The sequence below is a fragment of the Mauremys mutica genome, chromosome 1, assembly GCF_020497125.1.
Source record: "Mauremys mutica isolate MM-2020 ecotype Southern chromosome 1, ASM2049712v1, whole genome shotgun sequence".
NCBI lineage: Eukaryota > Metazoa > Chordata > Testudines > Geoemydidae > Mauremys > Mauremys mutica.
Window position 1 is genome coordinate 97,972,765 of NC_059072.1, and position 24,167 is coordinate 97,996,931.

At 45.1% G+C, this 24,167-nt stretch overlaps 2 protein-coding genes across 2 annotated transcripts in view; one reads left to right on the forward strand and one right to left on the reverse strand.

Moving 5' to 3' along the window:
- Positions 1–9,796: 9,796 nt before the first annotated feature.
- Positions 9,797–15,414, reverse strand: LOC123349199 (collagen alpha-1(X) chain-like). Its single transcript, XM_044987067.1, has 3 exons — positions 15,237–15,414; positions 13,860–14,030; positions 9,797–11,007 (listed from the first exon to the last, which is right to left on the reverse strand). Exons 1-3 carry the CDS (start codon positions 15,247–15,249, stop codon positions 10,505–10,507), a joined length of 687 nt encoding a protein of 228 aa, XP_044843002.1. The 5' UTR covers positions 15,250–15,414; the 3' UTR covers positions 9,797–10,504.
- Positions 15,415–22,360: 6,946 nt separating this feature from the next.
- The window catches only part of SYN3 (synapsin III), a 332,551-nt gene continuing 330,744 nt past the window's right edge, over positions 22,361–24,167 (forward strand). The window contains exon 1 of the mRNA XM_044986995.1: positions 22,361–22,443. The gene's annotated coding sequence lies outside the window, so the exon portion shown is untranslated. The remainder of the gene's footprint in view (positions 22,444–24,167) is intronic.

Genomic DNA, 24,167 nt, shown 5'->3' on the forward strand with positions numbered 1-24,167 from the left:
GAACAAGGAGGGAGGCTGTAGTTAGTTAAGTGGGGAGGGGGTCGCTCTGTGGGGCTTTGCAGAGAGCGGCAGAAGAGGCACCGGAGGGGTTTGCTGGGGGAAAGTTCACTGGCGCCGAAGGCGACCAGGAGCACCCAAGACTCACCACGGGACTGGAACTTTGCTCAGGACTCCTGAACTCTGTGTGCAGACACATTGCTCAGTGTCTGCCCTTCCAGACTGTGCTTCCACTGGGGCCTTGGCTTGAATGCAGCCCTGTTTTACTGCTCCCCCTATATTTCCCCTTGTTGTATTGCTCCTCTCATCCCTCTGTAAATAAATACTTTGTTATATCCATTGTACTTTTCCTGTGGGTGGGTGTGTTCAGTCTGGGGGGTTTGGAACAGGTGCCCCTGGGGTGGAAGGGATTTCTCCTGCTGCATTCCTGCGTGCGCCTTCTCTTGGCCAGAGCTGCCTGCAGAGCAGACTTCATCTTGGTCACGAGGGCACTAAAGTTACATAAGACTAAGTCTCATATGTGCTACTAAATTATTTAGACACCTGACTGCCACTTCTCACAGTGACACTACATCATAATTACCACATACTAGAGTGTGTCTCTGGGTTTCCAGCTCCTGGGGAGAAAAGGCTAAAACCTTTTAAAATTAAGTTTAAATGAGACAAGGAGTGAATATTGGATGATAGTCACCAAGTGTGTGTGTGTGTGTATATATATATATATATACATATAAATAATATGGCAACTGTTCACCACAGAGGAACCAGGTTGTCATAAGACCCATTAACCTCAATGAGAGAGAACAATATGTAGCGCCAGATAAGGAACTTTGATACTTTTTTTTTTATTGAAGTCACCAGGTGCATTTGTCAAACCAGATTCTATCCTTCAGTCCCATGAACTTCCATCACTTGAGGGAATCAAAAGGAAATTGTTTTACGACACCATGTTCTTCACTCTAAATGCTATAGTTGGCTGAATGTCACTTTTAGAAACATTGTAACTCAAATTAGCACAGGGGTTCTCAAACTGGGTGTCGGGACCCCTCAGGGGGTCACAAAGTTATTACACAGGTGGTCACGAGCTGTCAGCCTCCACCCCAAGCCCCGCTTTGCCTCCAGCATTTATAATGGTGTTAAATATATTTAAAAGTGTTTTTAATTTATAAGGGGGGTTGCACTCAGAGGCTTGGTACGTGAAAGGGGTCACCAGTACAAAAGTTTGAGAACCACTGTGTTAGTGGGTTGTATAGGCCCATTTCAGAGAAGCTGATCAGCTAAAATCTATCTTTGTACCCTTAGCCTCCGATCCTAGCGTTGCCCTTTCAAAATGTTAGCTGCATCAGTTTGGATTGTTAGTATACTTTGAATTCTGTTATTTGAGTCCTGCAAATGTAACTCTTGTCCTTTAATGAAAGACTGTCTTGTTGGAGAGGGGGCTCAAGCAAACAACTTTAAAATACAATGGGACAATTCTTCTCTCTTTTACAGTGGTGTTACACCATTGAAACTAAAGGAGTTGACTGACAGCCAAGCAGTTTTTGCTGAAATAGGGGGTAGATGGAGGGGTAAAACTTGGAGTAGAGAGCATATTTCTACTCATGGGCTTTGGAGCTTGTGATGAATGGCAAGAGAGAGGGAAAAGAGAGAGAGGGCCCTGTCCTTTCCATAAGGGGGAAATAGAGTTTAGTGTGCAGTAAATTTCTCATATTTCCAAGTCATTTTGGAGCACATTTGCCAAGATTTTAAGACTTAGGGACTCATAATTCAAATACCTCACAAAATAAGTGCCATTATTTTCCCATTTTTCACATGAGCTTGTAAGTAGGTCCCATATATCTTCATCTGACTCTGCAGTGCTGCTTTTTTCCATGTTCGCTTCTGTTCCTTTCTGTCAATTAGACTCCAGTGGGGTTGTGATTTATGAATGTATTTCATCAAAATAATCATGCCAAACGCTGGAAAATGGCAAGCCAACAACAACCATGGGATACACATCAACAGATGCAAAACGCCAGGAGCAGGATCAAAACTTTTCCTGATCTCATCCAGTGTCAGTTCCTATCCAGGATAGCTGCATTTCAACTTTATAATCTACTTTAGGTGTTTATATGCCCCCTTTACCATTGCAGCCAAGCTCCTCATTGTTTTTATTGTATTTATCATCCCAACAGCCCGCGGAGGTAGAGCAGGACAATTGTCCCTATTACAGATGGGGAACTGAGGCACAGAGAGGCTAAGTGACTTGCCTGTGGTCTCACAGGAGAGTCTGTGGCAGAGCAGGGAATGTACCTATCTCCCCCAAATCCTAGGCTAGTGCCCTAACAACTGGACCATTGCCATCTAATCGATCCTTTTTCTTTGATTTTATTTTTGCAGAAAATGGAAATGAGCAGCATTGCCCTGTGATAATGCCAGCCACTTGCTTTTCCTTAGGTTAGATTAAATGTCATAGCCCAGCATGGGTCTCATCTGTGACTCTTCTTCAGACTGCTGGTGGGGTGGTTTGTTTTGAATTTGAACTATTATGAATGACAGGGGAAATTCCTATCTTGACTGGATGATTTATCCTTTCTAATTCCACCTAGTGTTACAGGTTCTAAAAGAAGGTTCAGTGATGCACATTTGTTCAGTGAAATTTTTGAAATGCACATTGACTTTTTACAAATGTCCACAATGAATATTAACCAAATCCCTGAAATTCTGAGTGCCATTACCCAAAATCAGCGCCACCTTTCATATTACGTGCAGTGATTTTTTTTAATGTCTTTTGGCTGGGGTTAGCATTCCTATGGATAGGGGACTTGCGGCTAGGGTTAGAGATCCCAATGGTAGGTATCACTGCTGTAGGGTTAGGGTTTCCATGGGTAGGGCTCCCCACCTAGAATTAGGATTGCTATGGGTAGGGATCCAGGCCCTAGGGTTAGGGTTCCTATGGGTAGGGTTCCCAGGGCTAGGGTTAGGGTTCCCATGGGTAGGGATCCCCACTCTACTGTTATCCTAATCCTAGCCCCAACTCCCCTATGTGTAGGACCCATAACGCTAAGGCGAGGGCCGTACCCATAGGAAACCTAGCACTAGGGTGTTGCGCCCTACCATTAGGAAGAGTAACCCTAGGCCCATCTCTGCTCCCCCTAGGAACTCTAAACATAGGGTGTGGAGCTCTATTCATAGGAATCCTAACATACGTCTCAATTCCCTTTCCCACCGGCACTGTACACGAAGCCCCAACTCCCCTACCCCAAGGAACCCTAATGCTAGTCTGAACTCCCCTACCCAGAGGAACCAGAACCTTAGGAAGGGGAGCGCTACCAGTCAGAACCCTAACACTAGCCCCAACTCCCCTATCCCTGGGATTCCTAACCCTAGGGTGAGGATCCCTACCTGTCAGAACCGCAACTGTAGGGTGGGGAGCTCCACCTGTAAGAACCCTAGCCCAATCTCCGCCACTGTAGGAATAATAGGCCCTGACTCAACTCTCTTACCTGTAGGAAGCCTAATTCTAAGGTTTGGTGCCCTAGTCTTAGGAACTGTAACGGTAGGGCAGGGAGCCAAATCTTTGTAACTCTAACCGCATGGCAGGGATCCCTACCCGTAGGAACTCTAATCTTAGTGCCAACGCCCCTACCCATAGGAATCCTAACCGCAGGGCAATGATCTTTGTGCGTAGAAACTCTAACCCTAGGATGGGGAGCTCTACCCATAGGAACCCTATATGCAGCCCCAATTCCCCTAACCCTAGGGTGGGGATCCATCTCCTTAGGAACTCTAATTCTAGCCTCAACTCTCCTACCAGTAGGAACCCTAAACCTAGCTTAACTTTCCTACCTGTGGGAACTCTATCTCTAGCCCCAATTCCCTCACCCATGGGAACGCTCAGCCTAGCCTCAAATCCCCTACATGTAGAAACCCTAGCCCCAACTCCCCTAACTTTAGGAAACCTAACCCCAGGGTGAGGAGCCCTATCCCTAAGAACTCTAACCCTAGCATAGGTAGCCCTATCTGTAGGAACCCTAACCTTAGGGCGAGGAGCCATACCTGTAGCAACCCTAATTCTAGCCCCAACTCACCTAACCGAACCCGAGCTCCACCTCCCTTACCTGTAGGAACCCTAATCATAGCCTCACCTCCCTTAACCGTAGGAACCCTAACCCCAACGCCCTTACCCACAGTTACCCTAGACCCACCTCTCCTACTCATAAGAACCCTAACCCTACAGCTGGGATCCCTATCCATTGGAACCCGAACCTCAGCCCCAACTTCCCTACCCTAGGAACCCTAACTCTAGCCCCAGCTCCCTTGTAGGAACCCTAACTCTAGGGCAGTGAGTCCTACTTGTGGGAATCCTAACCTTAGCCCCAATCCTCCTACCCACATAGGAACTTTAACCCTAGGGTGGGGAGACCTACCTGTAGGAACTGTAACCCTAGCCCCAACTCTCTGCCCATAGGAACCCGAACCCTAGGGTGGGGAGTCCTACCCATAGGAACCCTAATCTTAGGATTGGGAGCCCTACCAAGGATCCCTGATCCTAACTCTAAGTACCCTAACCATAGGATCCCTGACCCTAGCTCCAAGTACCCTAGCCATAGCAACTCGAACGCTCGCTTCATGTAACCAACACATAGGAACTGTAACCCTAGGTTGGGGCACTCTGTTGATAGGAACCATAACACTTTCTCCAAGTACTCTACCCATAGCAACCCGAAACCTAGGTCGGGGATCTGTACCCATAGGAACGTTAACCCTAGCTCCAAATACCCTACCCATTGGAACCCTAATTCTAGTCCAGGAAGCCCTATCTTTAGTAACCTAATTCTACCCAGGGAATTCCTACTGACTCCAAGCATAGCCATAAAACAAGGAGCCCTATCCTTAGTAACCCTAAGTCTAGCTTAGGGAGCCAAACTGACCCCAAGCCTAATCCTAGAGTAGGGAAACCTACCATTAGTAATGTTAACCCAAGCCTGGAGAACCCTATGCTTGATAACCCTATCCCGAGCCTGGGGATCCTTGCTCTTGGTAACCCTAACTCTAAGCCAGGGAGCCCTACCTTTGGTAACCCTAATCCTTGACCGGGGAGATCGTCTGATCCCAAGTGTTATGCTAGCTGGAGACTCCTGTCTCATTTAGTGCCCAATGCTCACTTAGGCTTGGTCTACACTACGTGCTTATTTCGGTATAACTACTTCTCTCGGGGTGTGAAAAATCCACCCCTCTGAGCAACGCAGTTATACCGACCTTAGCCCCCCATGTAGACAGTGCTATGTTGGCAGGAGAGCATCTGTTGCCAATATAACTACTGCCTCTCGCAGAGGAAGAGTTATGAAGCCGATGGGCGAGCTCTCTCCCATCAGCTCGAGCATCTTCACGAGACGCACTACAGCGGCACAGCTGCATCGGTGCAGCTGCACCTATGGAAATTTGTAGTGTAGATTTGACCTTAGTGAGCAGCTATTCAATATTTCATTTTCTCCTTGTTGCCCAGGGTGTGGCCCAAAGCGTTATTTACTGCATGCTGTTCAAACCCAGCTCTAAAACCAGAATTATGAATTTCCTCATAGGCTTTTTCTATGGTGCCCATCGCTATAGTATCTGCGTGCTTCACAAACATTAATGAATTTATTTTCACACCACCCCTGGGGGTGAGAAAGTCTTATCCTCATTTTATAGATGGGGGACCTGAGGCACAGAGGGATTAAAGTTAAATGTGTCCACTAGTTTTAGATGCCCAATTTGAGACATCCAGAAGCTGATTTTTCAAAATACTTAGCAATACATAGCACTTCATATACAATATATTTTCAGTGTGTATGTGTTCAATGCAAAGCTCCTACTGACTTCAATTGCAGCTGTAAGTGATCAGCACTTCTGAAAACCAGACCCATAGATGTTATGTCAGGCACTCAGAAAATAAGGAAAAACATAGTGAACACCTGTAAAAGTTTTGGTTTAAGTGACTTGCCCAGCATCATGCAGGAACCCTGTGGCAGAGACAGGAATAGACTCCAATTATTCAGGGCAGCATTCAATTACCTTAAATATGAGAACAAACTTTCTCTTCCTGCAAGCCTCTGCCTCATGCACTACATACCTTCCTACTTCTGCCACAAATAAAGCAAAGCTCCTACAGCTTTGTTCAGTACATAACCCTCTTTCATCGCCACAACACTGCCCATCCTGTGCACAGAATGAGGCAGGGGTCCTGTGGAAAAAATAATATGTGATCACGTAATTTAGGACTGTGTAATAATGCATGCATGCACACAACGGGTCCAAATTAATGTTGTAGAGGCCCATCATTCTGGCATTTCTTAACTTTTGAGTGCTTGACTTTGCAACCTTATCATGTAATTTGTTGTGTGTAATTTCCTATGTTTTTAAAAAGGAACACTGAAAAAAACCCAGAAGTTCTATCATAAGAACATAAGAACATAAGAATGGCCGTACCGGGTCAGACCAAAGGTCCATCTAGCCCAGTATCTGTCTACCGACAGTGGCCAATGCCAGGTGCCCCTGAGGGAGTGAACCTAAAAGGCAACGATCAAGTGATCTCTCTCCTGCCATCCATCTCCATCCTCTGACGAACAGAGGCTAGGGACACCATTCTTACCCATCCTGGCTAATAGCCATTTATGGACTTAGCCACCATGAATTTATCCAGTCCCCTTTTAAACATTGTTATAGTCCTAGCCTTCACAACCTCCTCAGGTAAGGAGTTCCACAAGTTGACTGTGCGCTGCGTGAAGAAGAACTTCCTTTTATTTGTTTTAAACCTGCTGCCTATTAATTTCATTTGGTGACCCCTAGTTCTTGTATTATGGGAATAAGTAAATAACTTTTCCTTATCCACTTTCTCAACATCACTCATGATTTTATATACCTCTATCATATCCCCCCTTAGTCTTCTCTTTTCCAAACTGAAGAGTCCTAGCCTCTTTAATCTTTCCTCATATGGGACCCTCTCTAAACCCCTAATCATTTTAGTTGCTCTTTTCTGAACCTTTTCTAGTGCTAGAATATCTTTTTTGAGGTGAGGAGACCACATCTGTACACAGTATTCGAGATGTGGGCGTACCATGGATTTATATAAGGGCAATAATATATTCTCAGTCTTATTCTCTATCCCCTTTTTAATGATTCCTAACATCCTGTTTGCTTTTTTGACCGCCTCTGCACACTGCGTGGACATCTTCAGAGAACTATCCACGATAACTCCAAGATCTTTTTCCTGACTCGTTGTAGCTAAATTAGCCCCCATCATGTTGTATGTATAGTTGGGGTTATTTTTTCCAATGTGCATTACTTTACATTTATCCACATTAAATTTCATTTGCCATTTTGTTGCCCAATCACTTAGTTTTGTGAGATCTTTTTGAAGTTCTTCACAATCTGCTTTGGTCTTAACTATCTTGAGTAGTTTAGTATCATCTGCAAACTTTGCCACCTCACTTTTTACCCCTTTCTCCAGATCATTTATGAATAAATTGAATAGGATTGGTCCTAGGACTGACCCTTGGGGAACACCACTAGTTACCCCACTCCATTCTGAGAATTTACCATTAATTCCTACCCTTTGTTCCCTGTCCATTAACCAGTTCTCAATCCATGAAAGGAGCTTTCCTTTTATCCCATGACAGCTTTATCAATATCATGTGGCAACATATTGATACCCACAGGTTGGACACTTTAAATCCACCACACAGAGCTCTGCCACTTGAGCTAATGGAGTAACTGATAGCAGTAGCAGGTTGTTACCCTTTGCATGGACCAACACTAAAGGAGGATGGGATGCTTTGCCTGAGGGGTTCACGTATATTTGCTGAAAGCAGAGGAATGGTGAGAGTCAGAAATCTTTGGTTCCATTCCATCCTTTGGTGGGAGTGTGCTGTAGTGCGCACAGACTCTTCTGCCCATTTGACCTTTTCTGCCCCCGTCTCCTCCAACTTGTCCCAGTCCCAGTTTCCTTGCCCATCCAGTCCTAGTCTTCCTCTATTGAGTCCCCATCCCAGTCTCTCCGCACAATTCTAAATCCTACTCTCTTTGCCCGTCCAGTCCCATTTCTCACATTATCTGGCTCTTTGTCCCCAGTCTTCTCGCCCAGCCAGACCCAATCTCATTCTCCTAGCTTCTCATCCAATCTCTCTCCCCACACCCCTACAGTTTACAGTAACCCCCCCCATGCCCATGTTCCCCATCTCCACTGACTCCCACTCTCCCTCCCAGAGCTCTCATTGGGACCAGCCCCCTCCAACTCCTCTTCCCAGTATCTTTGCTCGGCCAGTCCCAGTTCTCTTCCCACATCTTTGCTTCTCATCAGATATGTCTCCCTCCCAGTCCCTTTCCCTGCCTTACTGGTTCCCACTCCCAATGTCCCCCTTTGTGGTCTACATCTGCTCTTGCCCCCCCCCATTTCTTCCCCAGTTCCCAGTCTCCTTCACAACACCCAGTCCCACTTTCCCTCTTGCCCTCCCTCCCCCCGCTAGCCTCCAGTCCCAGTCTTTCCCTCATGTTCCTTGCCCAAATCTACTTTCCTCTGTCCCAACCTCCAGTTCCAGCTCTTGTCCCCTCTGCCTTCATGTCAGTCAGCTTCCTCCTCCACATTGCTTGGGTGTCAATGAGGTGGCATTGAGAGATCAGGAGAGGAACAGGATGCTTGTTGTCAATTCCAGGTATCCAGTCCATAGCAGCTGGGAACTGCAATTGTGAGAAAAGTCTTGCTTAGTGTGGATGGTGTGATGGATTCAGTCACAGAGACCCCCTTGGGACTGTCACCTGATGTGCTGAGATTACTTCTGAACCCGTTTTCCCTGCCAGTTTGGGACTCCAGAACCCTGCCTTGCTGAGCCAGATATGCTAGCCTGCTGCAACATAGACTCAGGGTCTGAACCACGCCCCCAAAGCTGCAGGTTTTAACTGAAAACCACTCAGCAGGTTACCTATCTCCAGCACCCAGACACCCAGCTCCCAATGGGATCCAAAACCCAAATAAATCCATTTTACTCTGTAGAAAGCTTATACAGGGTAAACTCATAAATTGTCTGCCCTCTATAGCACTGATAGAGAGAGATGCACAGCTGTTTGCTCCCCCAGGTATTAATCACTTACTCTGGGTTTACTAATAAACAAAAAGTGATTTTATTAAGTATAAAAAGTAAGATTTAAGAGGCGTTAAGGTTCAAAGTAATAACAGACAGAACAAAGTAAGTCATCCAGCAAAATAAAGCAAAAACACACAAGTCTAAGCCTAATACATTAAGAAACTTATTACAGGTAAATCTCACCCTTAGAGATGTTCCAATAAGCTTCTTTCACAGACTAGACTCCTTCCTTGTCTGGGTCCAATCCTTTCCCCTGGTACAGTCCTTGTTAGTTCCAGCAGGAATCTAGGTGAAAGGCAAGGGCTTTCTCATGACTTGGAGCCTCTTTGTTCTCTTCCACCACCTTTTATATCTTTGGCACAAGACGGGAATATTTTGTCTCTCTGGGTTCCCACCCCTCCTTCTAAATGGAAAAGCACTGGGTTTAAGATGGATTCCAGTATCAGGTGACATGTTTGCATGTCCTTTGAGACCCCCTCCATTCTTCCAGGGCTGGTCCGCACATATACCGGAAGGCTTGCAGGTAAATAAACCATTTACAACCAATCGTCCTAGTCAATGGGAGCCATCAAGATTCTAAACCACCATTAATGGCCCACACTTTGCATAATTACAATAGAATCTCAGAGGTATACTTCATATTCCTAGTTTCATATACAAGAATGATACATTCATACAAATAGAATGAACACATTCAGTCGATTATAAGCTCTGTAATTATACCTTACAAGAGACCTTTTGCATAAAGCATATTTCCGTTACATCATATTCACACTTATAAACACATTTTTATAAAGCATATGGAGTGCAACGTCACAGATGGAATCTTTTGGGAATTTAGCTGTGGAGTTCTAGGAAGTGTCTACTGAGCATGTGTGAACTGCAAATTTTCAAAGCCTTATAATGTGGCTAAATTTGGGCAGATTTTCAAAGGGATGCCAACAGGAACATCCCTGAAACAAAGGCCATTCGCTTGCCAAATATCAAGACCTTGCTCCAAAGTATGGAGGCATTAGAGATTCTCAAAGAAAAAGGCACCAGAGTTTTTTTAACACAGGCAAAATGTATTTTCCCTTATACTCATTCTCAGAGTTGGCTAAAGTGTTTTGGCTGACATTTTCCAAAAACATTGAGCGAGAGTCAGACACCTGGCATGGAAATTTTCAGCCCAAACTATTAGAATTTGGGAAAGTTATAAACAACAGAAAACTGCGTCTTATAATGGGAAGTGTAGGGCAACCATAATAGTAGGCAGTGCTACCATAATAACAGATGCTGCTATAATAGGGAATTAGACCCTGACAAAACCTCCTGCACCCCTCACCCTACCCCACCCCCGGGTATACTTTCCTTATCTCTTAAATTCTGACACACTGGTGAGGCTAATTCAGAAGTTCTGCAGAAATCTAAATTTCAAATATCAGGTAACCCAAAAAGTAGCTTGTGTGTGTCGCTCCATTACTCTCCTGGTTCACTTCTAACCAGACCTTATCACCCTTCCCCAGCTTAAGGACCGTACTTCCTGACATATTTTCATAAGAGTTTAGGGTGGTCTGATATGATCCTATCACTGCCTGTCTGTTTTTCATTAGCTGAATGACCGTGGTGTTCCGGTACAACTCCACATTGTAGCCAAAGTAATAAACTCCAGGTATTTGGCAAGTGAAAATTCCTGTGGCCTTATCAAAATGTTGCTGATCATTGTATAAAATTTGATGAAATATAATGGGTTGTTTAGGAGCTGGATAGTTTTTGGCGAGTTTCATGGCAAAGGCAGATTTCTGACGTGGTGAGCATTCTCCCGGGCGTCCTTGTGGGCCGGTGGGACCTGGTTGTCCACTTTCGCCCTTTGGTCCCATTGGACCTAGTTTTCCTGGAGGGCCCTGTGGCCCACGCGTTCCTGTGGAACCTGAAAAGGATTACAAAAGAATGAGCTAGAAGTAGATACTTTTCCATTTGTTCTCATCCTGCTCAAATGTGACTCATTTAAAATCCCCCAAAACTTCTTTGTTGACAATGCCTTCAGTGGGTCAGTTAGAGACACTGCCCACCAGGGTGGGATAAACTACAATTTAAAGAAGGCCTGCACAACATGCAGTCCCCGGGCCGCATGCAGCCTGCATAGGCTCACTGTGCGGCCTGCGGGCAAGCGGTGGAGTGGGGCTCCTGGGTTCACCCCATCCCCGGGGGGGGGGGAGGTCCCACCTCACAGCCCTGTGTGCGTGCTGCACTCCAACCACCCTAACAGCCAGAATCGCAAGTCTCTCTGTCTCCCACTCCCCCCGCCTGGCGTACAGCGGGTGTGTCACCTCTGGGCAGGGGCGGCTCTAGACATTTCGCCGCCCCAAGCATGCCGCAGCCGCACCGGACCCTCCTCAGGCACGCCTGTGGGAGGTCCACCGGAGCCGCCTGCTGCCCTCCCGGCGACCAGCAGAGCGCCCCCCGCGGCATGCCGCCCCAAGCAGGCGCTTGGCGTGCTGGGGCCTGGAGCCGCCCCTGCCTCTGGGGCCCGCTGAAGTGGGAAGTGCTGGGCACGAGGCAGAGCCGGTAAGTGCTGAGCGAGGGGAGGGGCACCCGGCCTGGGCTCGAGCCCCAGCTTGGGGGGGGGGGAGACTAGTCCGAGACCCTCCAAGCCCCCCCTTCGGTTGGGAGCAGGGCAGCTACTGTGCTGGTTGGTCCCATGGCGGCCTCCATAGTGATCGGAGGGGTGCGGGGGGTGGGGGTTGAACTGTCTGTGGACACCCAGGAAATCCCCAGGGGAGACGTGTGTGTGTTGCACCTGCCCTGCCTCGACTGCTGCCCCCTTTCCTGGTCCAGGGACCTTCCCCGGCCCCTATCACACTGCCCCCCTTCCCGGGCTCCCTGCAGCCCCTGTGTTTGTGTGTTGGACAGTCACATCCAATCCCTTCACACTGCCCCCCTTTCCCCTCCCCTTATTTCATGGGGGGATGATGAGCCGAGCAGGCGGGCGGGCAGTGGCGGCGAGGCTTTATACTTTGGGGGGCGGGGTGGTGGTGTTGCCGCAGGGCCGGGTGGCGCTGGGGTGGGGGATGTGTTTCAGGGGGCCCGGGTGGCGCTAGGGAGGGTGTTTTGGCGGGGCCAGGCGGGTTTGGCCCTCAGCTGTTTTCTTTGGAGTAGTATGGCCCTCGCCGCTTTACGAGTTGTGCAGGCATGATTTAAAGCATTGCAAACTCCCTAAAGTAAGAGAGAGACTCATAACATACCCATAAACTCTGTTCAAAGTAAAACACCTCAGCTTTAACTCCAGAGAAAACTCTCTACTCTTAATTATTGTCCTCAGGAGCGAAAATGTTTGACCTACACACACACACACCTTGTGGTTTATTCCTAATGCTCTGGTGTGTGCCATAGGCTTTGGCTACACTTGCACTTCAAAGCGCTGCCGCGGCAGCGCTTTGAAGCGCTAAGTGTAGTCTAAGCGCCAGCGCTGGGAGAGAGCTCTCCCAGCGCTGTCCGTACTCCACCTCCCTGTGGGGAATAACGTACAGCGCTGGGACCCAGCGCTGGGGCTTTGACCACACTGGCGCTTTGCAGCGCCGCAATTTGCAGCGCTGGAGAGGGTGTGTTTTCACACCCTGCTGCAGCGCTGCAAATTTGCAAGTGTAGCCAAGGCCTAAGTGTTTAGGCTCCTGAAGCATTCTCAGGTGGGATGTATGTATACAGGTGTGGATGTGGTTGAAGAGTGAGGAGAGCTCTGTCTTTAACACTTCTGTGAGTGGATGTTGTCCTCTCTCTGGTGTCTCAGAGCAAGGAGGCGATCGTTTATCCTAAAACAATGGAATTCATCCAGTGCTGGACGTAAGGCAGGGTCAGAGGGGAGGTGATTTGCACAGCCCCTATGCAGGAGCTGCTGGGGGCTGGATTGCCCCCCTGAGCAGTTTAAATTAGCTCAAGAGCTTCCCTAATAGAGCTGGTCAAAAAAATATTAATTTTGTTCTCCCCCAATAGAATTTTTTTTGACAAAACAAACTTTCAACAACAAAACAAATTATTATTTTTTTTGGGGGGGGAAGGGGGAAATCGTAAACTTTGAAGAAAAATTTCACAGGGGAAATTTCCCCCGCAACCAGTTCTATTCCCTGTTTTGTGCCCCATTAAAGCTCCTATGGCATTGCAAAAGGAGGGCATCACTGGAGGTCAGCAATACCCTGGCTCCATCCTTAATATGACCCCTTATCTCCTCAGAACTGCCTGAAACATGTATGTGTGGGCACCCAACGCCCCCACCACTACCACCGGAGAATGCTTCATGAGCCTAAACACTAAGACTAACACAGAGCATTAGGAATAAACCACCAGGAAAGTGTAGCAAACATTTTCACTCCCTTGGGAGGCCATTAAGGTGGGTTGAGAGGTGAGGTGGTTTGGTTTGTTTTGTTTTTTTTTTGGTTTTTTTTTGGTTTTTTGTTTTTTTTTGTTTTTACTTGCCAAAAATCCAGTTCAGGATTCTGTATTTCACTGCAAGGCCTCTCCATGATGAAACCATTCCTAGCTGGTGTTATCCAAATGTCTCTTACTGCATTTCTCGGCAGTACATCTGGTGTCTAATATATATATATGTACCATATTCCTACCTTCAGAAAGGGCAAATCTCTGATGTTAGGATCATAATTCTATCACTAAGTAACTGTTGCCATGAAATGTTTCTGGTTGTTCCAAATATGCAATGTACTGAATTCGGAATAAGAAACTGGTGAAATGGTGCTATCAAAAGTTGGTATAGTGTGAAATGTGACTTACCTGGTTCCCCTCTGAGTCCCTTCTCCCCTTTCTCCCCATTGAGCCCATTGTGTCCATTATGACCAGGAACTCCATTGTTCCCAGGAGGACCTTGGGGTCCTGGGAGACATGGAGCAAGAGGGTTTTTTTCCTGTACTGCCACAGTGACGGAAACAGCTAAAATCCAGACCCCTGGAGCGGGAGAAAGGAGAAAGCCATTCAAGAGCTTGCTAACAGTGGTTTTCTACAAGCAAAATACAAAAACAGCCGTATAGATTGGGGTTCCCGGATGTGCACTGCACAGTACTTCTCAGCCAGGGCCGGCTCCAGACCCCAGCGCACCAAGCGCGCGCTCGGGGCGGCATTTTGCCGGCAGGGCAGCAGGCAGCTCCGGCAGACCTTCCGCAGTCATGCCTGCGGGAGGTCCACCGGAGCCACGGGACCAGCGGACCTCCTGCAGGCATGACTGCGGAGGGTTCGCTGGTCCCGCGGCTCGGGTGGACCTCCCGCAGGCATGCCTGCGGATGCTCCACCGGAGCAGCGGACCAGCGCACCCTCCGCAGGCACGTGTGCAAGAGGTCCCCAGGAGCCGCGGGACCGGCGACCGGCAGCGCGCCCCCCTGCGGCATGCCGCTGTGCTTGGGGCGGCCAAATTCCTAGAGCCGCCCCTGTTCTCAGCCTACCACTACTCAAATCATCATTAATAACGTTTATTATGGTAGTACCTAATGGGCACCCAAGATGAGGGCCCTATTGTGCTAGGCATTCTACAAACACAGGGCAGTAGGCCCCAGAGATCTTACCAATGTGGGACAAAGTCTTAAAATAAGGGTGCTCTTGTATCTCAGTACAAAGGAGGGGGGAGAGGTAGAGTAGAAGAAAGTTATATAACGGTAGCACTAGCATCTCTAGGCTCCCTAAAAAGTTAGGGTGCCCCCTTTCTGCACTAGAGGTGTGAACTCCTGGCCCCACTTAAGTCAGTGGCAGAAATCTGATTGACTGTGTTGTGGCTGGGATTTCACCCCAGATGTCTGACCTAACACAGTTGTACAGCAAGGAACAAACATTGCACCCTTTCAAAGAATATCACAGTTGCTATTGAGCTGTTCATGATCTCAGAGCCACTGTTCCTGCCTCAGGACTGAAGCCTGCAGAATGCCTTTGGAGCCTGCCTTGGTGCAGTGCACAGCCTTCCCCACACAAAGCCACCCTTTCCAATGCTGGGCTGTTAACAGCCACAATTAAGCCTACTGTATTAATTAGGAGTGTAGGGTCTGATTGCCCTCTCTATCCCAATTATACACTGGGAGAGCTCCGCTGATGTCCAGAGTTACTCCTGATTTTTCCCCAGTATGAGAGGAGAATCAAGCCATGTATTTCCACAAGAACGAAACCCACCTGATAAAAACATGCTGTGAGTTTCTTGTCTTTCCCGTGACGTCCCGGCAGCTGGGAAACAAGCTCCTTCGAGAGCCTGTTTCCTGAATCACTGTACTCTGCTCCTCACCCTTCTGCTTAGGACCCTCAAAGACACAGCTATGACTAAACAGCTTCCCTTATCGCTGCTTTGTACACAGGTGACCTACTGTGACCCTGCGTGTTCTAGTACTGACACTCCTCCAACCAACAGGATACATTCCCTGCTTGCTTCCTGTTTTCTCACTGTGATCTCGGGATGTACTGTTGTAAGACTGCTCTGTTCCACTCTGCTAGTTGCTGTATCTTTTTAAATAACAGTAATGAAAAATAACAGACTATATCTAACACGAACATTACTGACTGCTCTAATTGCTGTATTTGGGTACTGAGCCAAATTCAGCCCTGCTATAATTCCATTGATGTTAAGACAGTTACACTAAGGGTGAATTTGGCTCAATTCCTTATTTGTTCTGCCAACTATCGCTGTGGGACATACTCTGGCAGGCTGAATGTGGAACAAAGGGACTATAAGGAAAAAACAGGCTGGTTTAGAGAATAGACTATTGTTCAGGAATGCAGAGGCCTAGGTTTACATCAGTATACAGGCCTGTTTGACCAGCTGTCTTTATTAAATTTCCTGCGGGGGGGAATAGTTATGTACAAGAAAAAGTGTTGTTGAGACTTTGGGCAAATCTACATTGCAATCAGAGCTGTGACCGAGGATTGTGTCAAGATACCCAAGCTAGCTTTGATCTAGTTAGCACAGGTACCAAGAGCAGAAAAGCTGTGGCAGCATGGGCTGCAGCCTGGGTTAACTGCTCAAATACAACTTAAGCTTACTAGTGAGTTCAAGAATGTACTTGGATGGCTAGCCCGCATGTTGCTGTGGTGTGGCTTTGCTACTATTGTTACTTGAGTTAGTTAGATTAAAACTTTCTATGGTAGGGCCACACATACTGCAGTTGCACCTCTGATTGCACCCGTTGCCCTGTCACAAAGCACTCCTATGGATTTCCTTAATGGTGCTCAACTTTTATTAATGCTTCAGAAACACTACATGTAAATATTGGCCAAGCCTACAGGAAGCATCCTTTAATACTACGACTACTTAACTCTTATATAGAGGATTGAGCAGTAGATACAAGTATGTGGGAGGTAGCTCAGAGATCAGAAAGGCATCTTCCACTCAGACGTGCATATACACCCACACATTCCGTGTAGTCAGTGAGCTGAAGGCTGCAGCTCAACGAGTTCAATTTTACATCATTGGAGACAGCGGGTACCGACCCGACTTATGACAGGGGAATTAACCTTTGTAACTGACCCAGAACAAGTGACTGAGGCCAGAAAATGAAGTCCCAGTGTCTTACCAACACACCAGAGTGTCACACATCTACTATAAATGCTGTGGTGTTATTATTGTTAACCTACCGGGGCTGGTCAATTTCTTTGTGCTTGGGGAGGCCACAAAGGGACAGTATTGGACTGAAGAGAGCAGCAAGTTCCAAATGGTGTTACTTCCCCCTGCGGAAAACCCCCTTCTTCCTACTGTGCCACGTTGACCTTGGGAGACCCCAGAGGGCCCCCCATACTGTAACTCCCATCAGGCCTGACACTCATTGCCACAACACACTGTTCTCATAATATGTATCTCAAAGGCATCATGTAAAGTATCATAGATAAGCTGGTGACACACTGATCCCCCCAAATCATTGTGTGATGTACATACAGATGGTGTACAAACAGTTATAGATGTGTGCTGGAAATATGTTTCTAAAATGTGTTCAGCCTGTCCTAGACAAAGGAATGTGTATTTACTAGGGTGTCAAGTGATTAAAAAAATTAATTGCGCTGTTAAACAATACCATTTATTTAAATATTTTGGATGTTTTTTACATTTTTTCAAAGATATTGATTTCAATTAAAACACAGAATATAAAGTGTACAGTGCTCACTTTGTATTATTTTTATTACACATATGTGAGCTGTAAAAATGATAAATAAAAAATATTTTTCAATTCACCTCGTACAACAGGTATGCATTTTTAGGGAGCCTACTTGTGTAGGGAGGAGATGGGCTGGCAAAGCAAAGATGCCAGCCTATTGGGACAGAAGCCTTTTTTAGTTCCCATTGTGGAGTGGGAGGGAGCCTCATTAGAGAGACAGGAGGGAGCAGGAACTGTCAGAATGGTGAGTTCCTGCTGATGTTACAGCTAAAGGAGAGACACCAGACCTAAGTTGATTCAGCTCTCGCCCCTCACGTTGAGTATGCTTTTTAACTGACAGGCTTTGGCTGCTTGAGCTTTCTGAAGGAAAAAACAGTGCTACATAGACTTCCTCTCAATAAACCTATCAAGGCATATTCTTGATTTATCCTCTGTATTTTGTGCATAAGATACTGTCAAGGGTGTTAAAAGAGGTTGCCAACATGATCAGGAAGTCTATCCCACACATCCAGGTGACAAGCATTACTGTGTAAGCTTAAGTAAATGTTCTGACTACCACTGATAATGTAATGCAAGAAACTCTGACTATGGAAACAAATTCCCTGAAACAGGTCCTTGGAACTCTACTGGCCGAACTAAGAATTTGGATTGTGGGTCATCAGCTCAGGGCTTATTAGGTCTTGGCTTGTTGCATCCTGGATTTCGCAATCTGGGACTCTGTTTTCTGAACTTGGGACCCAGTTCTCGAGCCCAGATTTAAAAACTCAGTTGTCAGGATGCAGAACCTAGAGTTCCAAACTTGAGACTTGGAACTTAGTTTTGAGATTTGGAATTTGGCTTTGGAGACTAGAATATGGAGCTCAGATTTCAGAACTATTCCTGAAGAACATAGGTTTTGGTTCTTGGCAGTTGGCTTTGACAAGCCAGTACCTAGATTTTGGATCATAAGATTTTGTGTTTGGGATTCAACTCAATTTTCACACCTTTATAAAAAAATAAAATAAAAAATCAGACCATGCAGCACTATTTTCCCATTTCAAGGTTCATAACCCAGGTTTGAGAACGTTTGCTTTTGAATCTTGCTGTTTGGAATTTGGCCCTCAAACTGTTTTTCACAATTAGTTTTTCTGCAGTCATATGGCTCAGATTGTCAGAGGTATTTAGGTTCCTAACTTCCATTGCTTTCAATGGGAGTCACATATCTAAATAGTATTGAAGATCTGGGTAGGTGCTATCAAAACTCAGAAGACAGGTTTTGGATCTTCGATTTTGGGTTAAAGATATGCTGATTTTCTAATCTCATATTTGATTTTTGGGACTTGTTTTTCAGGATTTGCTTTTGGGACTGGGGACCCAGTTATTACATCTCATTTTATGAGTCTTAGCAAATTCAGCCAGCTTTTTAGAACTAGGAAGCTAGATTTTGGTTTACAGAACCTAGTGTTCACAACCGTGAGCTCTGCCTTTTACATCTCAAATTTTGTATTTTGGAACTCTGCTTTGAAAACTTGGCATTCAGAATTCTGCATTCAGAAACTGGTTGTGGCAACCTAGATTTGGAACTGGAAACTCCTTTTTGATTATGGGAACCCAGATTTCCAGACCCATATTATGGTATTTGGAACTCTGATTCTGAAACTGTTTATTGACTAATATCTACTAAATACAATTAAATCCTTTTGTCCAGTTAGCTTTGCTGCTGTTTTTGGAGAATGTCTGAGCTTCACATGACTTTTCCGTTACATCTCAGAGCAATTTCTACAGGGGTATCTGATTCCTTTGGCTGGGTTTTACTATCTGCCAGCTGGGCCCTAAGCAGTGTTCATCCACCCCCTTGCAAAGATCAACGGTTACTGGCCTGGATTTTTAGCTAGCATGAACTACTGGAGCTCCATTGCTATCAATGGCGCAATGCCAATTTATGCTAGCTGAGAATCTGGCTCATGGCCACCTATTTAGCACTTTGTAAAACAGATCTCTTTTTCCAGAGAAGGAATTGACCTTTATTATTTTTTTCTGGAATGGCTGCCTTTCTGTAAACCATGAAAACTATCACTATTGTAAAGTGTAATCCTCCCTGGCACCACTAGATGGTGTGTGCAGATCATTATTCTAGGGCAGTGGTTCTCAAACTTTTTTTTCCTCAGACCACTTGAAAATTGCTGAGGGTCTCGGTTGACCACTTAATGATCGTTCCAAATGTTGTTTGTACCATTAGCTAACTATTGTAATGTGATTTGGATAAAAGCGCTATATAAAACAAAACTTTAATAATAAACATTTTTTGTTCTACAAAAAACCCACACAACTCACATTTTAATATCAGTAGTCTTACCTTTCTAATGCAATGGATGTGCCCTCTCTCCCCTACCACAGCAGCCCCAAAACTGGGGCTGCGAAGGAGGGGAGAGTCTCTCCCTCTCTCCCCTGCCATGGCAGCCCCCGCGCTGGGCTGGAAAGGAGGGCCATCTCTCCCCAGCAGCTGCAGCCCTGGAGCTGGGGAAAGTTGCTTCTTTCTCTGGCTGCTGCAGCCCTGAATGTCCCAAATTCTGCCCACCCACTCTTCTCATCCCCACTGCCCCCTTCAACCTACTCTCTATTCCCCCCAAGGCCACCACCTTACCTTACATGTGTGTCTTCTCCAGAGTCCAGGCACCTGATTAGTGGAGCCATATGGGTGGCCCTTCATTCTCTCATGTGCAGCCACCCAGGTGCGCACCTTAGAGGGAACTATCCGTGGACCACCTGAATGGAGCTCGCGGACCACTGGTGGCCCATGGACCACAGTTTGAGAACCACTGTTCTAGGGAGATTAAAATCAAAGAGAAAGGGTAAAAGAACTGTAGTTCCAGAAAACAAATGTACTGTGTCCTTGAGACAGTCATGCTTGTTCCAAGGACATGCACATATGAGTTTAGTGCATTCATAGCACTGAACTCACCCACTCTTTTAACCTCACAATGCTATTCTGTTGACTGTGAAGCCTCATTAAAAGTGTACTAAAATGGTTAAGTAGGACAACATTTTCCTACCAAGTAAGGTTTTCAGATTTCTAATTTGTTTTATTTTGATGGATTTAGTAATCACATTTTGAATGCCCTGCTGTGGCAGGATTTAAAAAAATACTGAAAAATGTTATGGCCATTTAAAATATTGAGAGCTATGCTTTGTTAGGATAATCATGAAGTTAATCAAATCTCATGCTTCATGGAGCTGGGAGAGAGTGTGTGTGCTTAAAGTAGGAACCCTGTGGCATGAACTACAATCTTATATTTAGTTTGAGTTACTTGTGCTAATAAAAACTAAGTCCTGGGAAGCAAGGGGTAACATTTGATCTTCCATAAAATGTGCATAACTCCTTGTTGGTGCACGATAGGAAATCCATTATCTTACACCTCTGATAAACATAGTTATCTAGGCAGGTTGCAAGTGGAGATGTGCTTCTTGACTATTGAGGGCCTTGAAAATTAGGACCCAGTGGTGATCAGGAAGGATCCTGACTTCTTTATCCCCTTATATCACATTGATCTAAAACCATTTACATGCTAAGTGCAGCGGGTGATGGAAGGAAGGAAATGGGGTTCACCTAATTCTGGAACAGCAACATTGCTAATCCCAAGCATTCAAAAATCAGGAGTCCAGGCCCCCAAATCATGCAATTGGCTATAAATCATGGTGGTTTTAGTTTTTTGAAATATATTTTGGATCCTTTGCCTTTTTGGTTTCTGGGCCTTTAGGTTTCACTCAGGTGGCGTTTTCAAGCTTTTCTCCCCAGCCATGACAACTAGACATTTACTTTTCTGTAAAAAGTGAAAGCTGAGTTTCTCAAGTATTCTCATGAATCCAGGAGCTGGGTTTACATCCCATATCATGAGACTCATGATTTGGCAATACTGCATCATGTACACTGCATACTGCCACAGGCACAATCTCAAAGCAGACAGACTAATAGGCTGAGCCATTGTGGAAAATCCCGTATTTCCCCAGAAGAGGCATTCTTCTCAAACATTTAGGAACAGTTTCTGAGCAAATCCTCATAACTTTAAATCTGGAGTAACTGAAATCAGTGAGTTTATTCTGGAGTTGCACTGGTGCAAATGAAATTGTACTCTTGCCTCCTTGATATTTAGAATATACATACATTAAACACAAAGTATGAAAAGCAGATAATTATTTGGAATAAACTGCTTTCACCATACTAGGGTACAGCCTCTCTCTCAGCTTGGATTGTCTCCCATTCTTACCCTCATTTTCATCAGTCCCTGCTATTGTAAGTAGGCTGCTAAGAATAAATGAGCTTTGCGTTCAAGTGGTGAATGCTTTCACTCCCAGCAGTGTAAGGGGATGGCAGAAATCTCCTGTTGGCCCCACACTGTTAGCAGGTGTTAGAACTTTGGAGCCCTGCATAGAGCTGCCAGTTAATTACTGCTGACTCCCTGGGGCAGATGTGGCTTGTTAAACTCCACCCTGAATACAGGAGGTGGGAGAGCCCCCTTCTAAGGGGGGAGTTAGTGGTAAGAACTTAATGACATGACCAAAAGTTTGTTTAGTGAGAATTACTTTTGGTATTAAAAGCCATACCCCAGGAAATGAGTAGCTTTTGATCTTACACAAAGTGAGTGCAGCCTTTAGCAGGAGTAGGACTGGGAATCTGCTAGTTTATGTCCCTGATGAGCATGGTTTTCTAGGTAGGTTGCAGATAGAAAAGTTGTCACTGGGTCAGTTGTGGTCCCAGACTGTGAAGGGCCTTGAACATTTGGTTTCAGTGGTGAGCTGAGAGTGGTGGTGTGCTGCACTCCTGGTGACTAGGCCTGCTCAAGAGATGAGCTGCTGTATCCTGTATAAACAGAAGCTTCTCACTAGTCCTGACTACTGAGACAAACTCCTTGCAATACGCCCAGTCCAGCCCTCTTACTTCTTAAAGGTCCTTCTGGGCTGTAGAAGATTTAGCAAAATTTGGAATAAACTAGGAAGAAAGAATGTCCTAAGGCAAACAGAAGATCTACTAAAAAAACAAACAAACAAACCAAAAAATACCCTTGTATGGGATGTGAGATTTACAAGCTTTGACCTTAGATGTACTTTTCTCTCCATGTGGATTCTGCCGTTTCTTTCACTTTACTTCTCCTTCCTCAAAGGCTCTGCATCAAAGTGACTCCTGACCACAGAAAGCTGCTTGAAAATTCTTTCACTAGCCATTGGTGTCTTCTTGAGCACTGGAATATCACTGGACTTACAAAGTAAGGAACTTCTTCCCTACTAAACATTTAATGTGTTACTTTCACAGTATTCTTAACTTTTGTAAGCTTCATTTGGGCTTGAGACCAAACCCGGCTGCCTTCTGCAGACTCCTGAGACCAGTGTATTAAGATATATTTTATAAGTTATGAGTGGAGTTTTGAAGTTGCCTGGCCAGATACCCATAATACTATGCCCCCCCCACCCCCAAAATACAGAGAAAAATCAAGCAGCAGGCTGGAAATATCCCAAAAGCATCAAACTATTAATGAGATGAGAAATAGTTATACCCCCAAAACCATGGCTTTTCTGTAGTACAAGGAGACTGAAATTACTAGTAGATGTAAAGTGGTTTGTAAATATCTATATTAGGGCTGTCAATTAATCCCAGTTAATTCACGCGATAAACTAAAAAAAATTAATCACAATTAAAAAAATGAATCATGATTCATTTGCACTGTTAAACAATAGAATACCAATTGAAATGTATTAAATATTTTGAATGTTTTTCTACATTTTGAAATATATTGATTTCTATTACAACACAGAATACAAAGTGTACAGTGCCCACTTTATTTATTTTGATTACAAATATTTGCACTGTAAAAATGATAAATAGTATTTTTCAATTCACCTCCAAGTACTGTAGTGCAATCTCTTTATTGTGAAAGTGTATCTTACAAATGTAGATTTTTTTTGCTACATAACTGCACTCAAAAACAAAACAATGTAAAACTTTAGAGCCTAAATGTCCACTCAGTCCTACTTCTTGTTCAGCCAATTGCTAAGACAAACAAGTTTGTTTACATTTACGGGAGACAATGCTGCCTGCTTCTTATTTACAATGTCACCTGAAAGTGAGAACAGGCATTTGCCTGGCACTTTTGAAGCCCGTGTTGCAAGGTATTTACGTGCCAGATATGCTAAATCTTCATGCTTTGGCCACCATTCCAGATGATATGCTTCCATGGTGATGATGCTAATTTAAAAAAATGTGTTAATTAAATTTGTGACTGAAATCTTTGGGGAAGAATTGTATGTCCCCTGCTCTGTTTTACCCTCATTCTGCCAAATATTTCATGTTCTAGCAGTCTTGGATGATGACCCAGCACATGTTCATTTTAAGAACAGTTTGACAGCAGATTGGTACCTTCTTTGCGTTTTGTCAAATGTGAGATTTCTGAAAATAGCTACAGCACTCAACCCAAGGTTTAAGTATCTGAAGTGCTGTCCAAAATCTGAGCGGAATGAGGTGTGGAACATGCTTTCAAAAGTCTTAACAGAGCAACACTCAGATGTGGAAACTACAGAACTTGAACCACCAAAAAAGAAAATCAACCCTCTGCTGGTGGCATCTGACTCAGTTGATGAAAATGAACATGAGTCGGTCCACTCTGCTTTGGATCATTATGAAGCAGAACCCATCATCAGCATGGATGCATGTTCTGTCCTTTGGAATGGCGGTTGAAGCATGCAGAGATATATGAATCTTTAGCGTATCTGGCACGTAAATATCTTGCAACGTTGGCTACAACAGTGTCATGTGAATGCTTGTTTTCACTTTCAGGTGACATTGTAAACAAGAAGTGTCAGCATTATCTCCTGCAAATGTAAACAAACGTGTTTGTCTGAGCGATTGGCTGAACAATAAGTAGGACTGAGTGGACTTGTAGGCTCTAAAATTTTACATTGTTTTGTTGTTAATGCACTTTTTTTGGTACATAAT

Coding starts and splice junctions, on each gene's coding strand:
- LOC123349199 (XM_044987067.1), bottom strand. Junction 11,008..13,859: donor GGGACTCAGAGGGGAACCAG/GTAAGTCACATT, acceptor AATCCTTTTCAG/GTTCCACAGGAACGCGTGGG.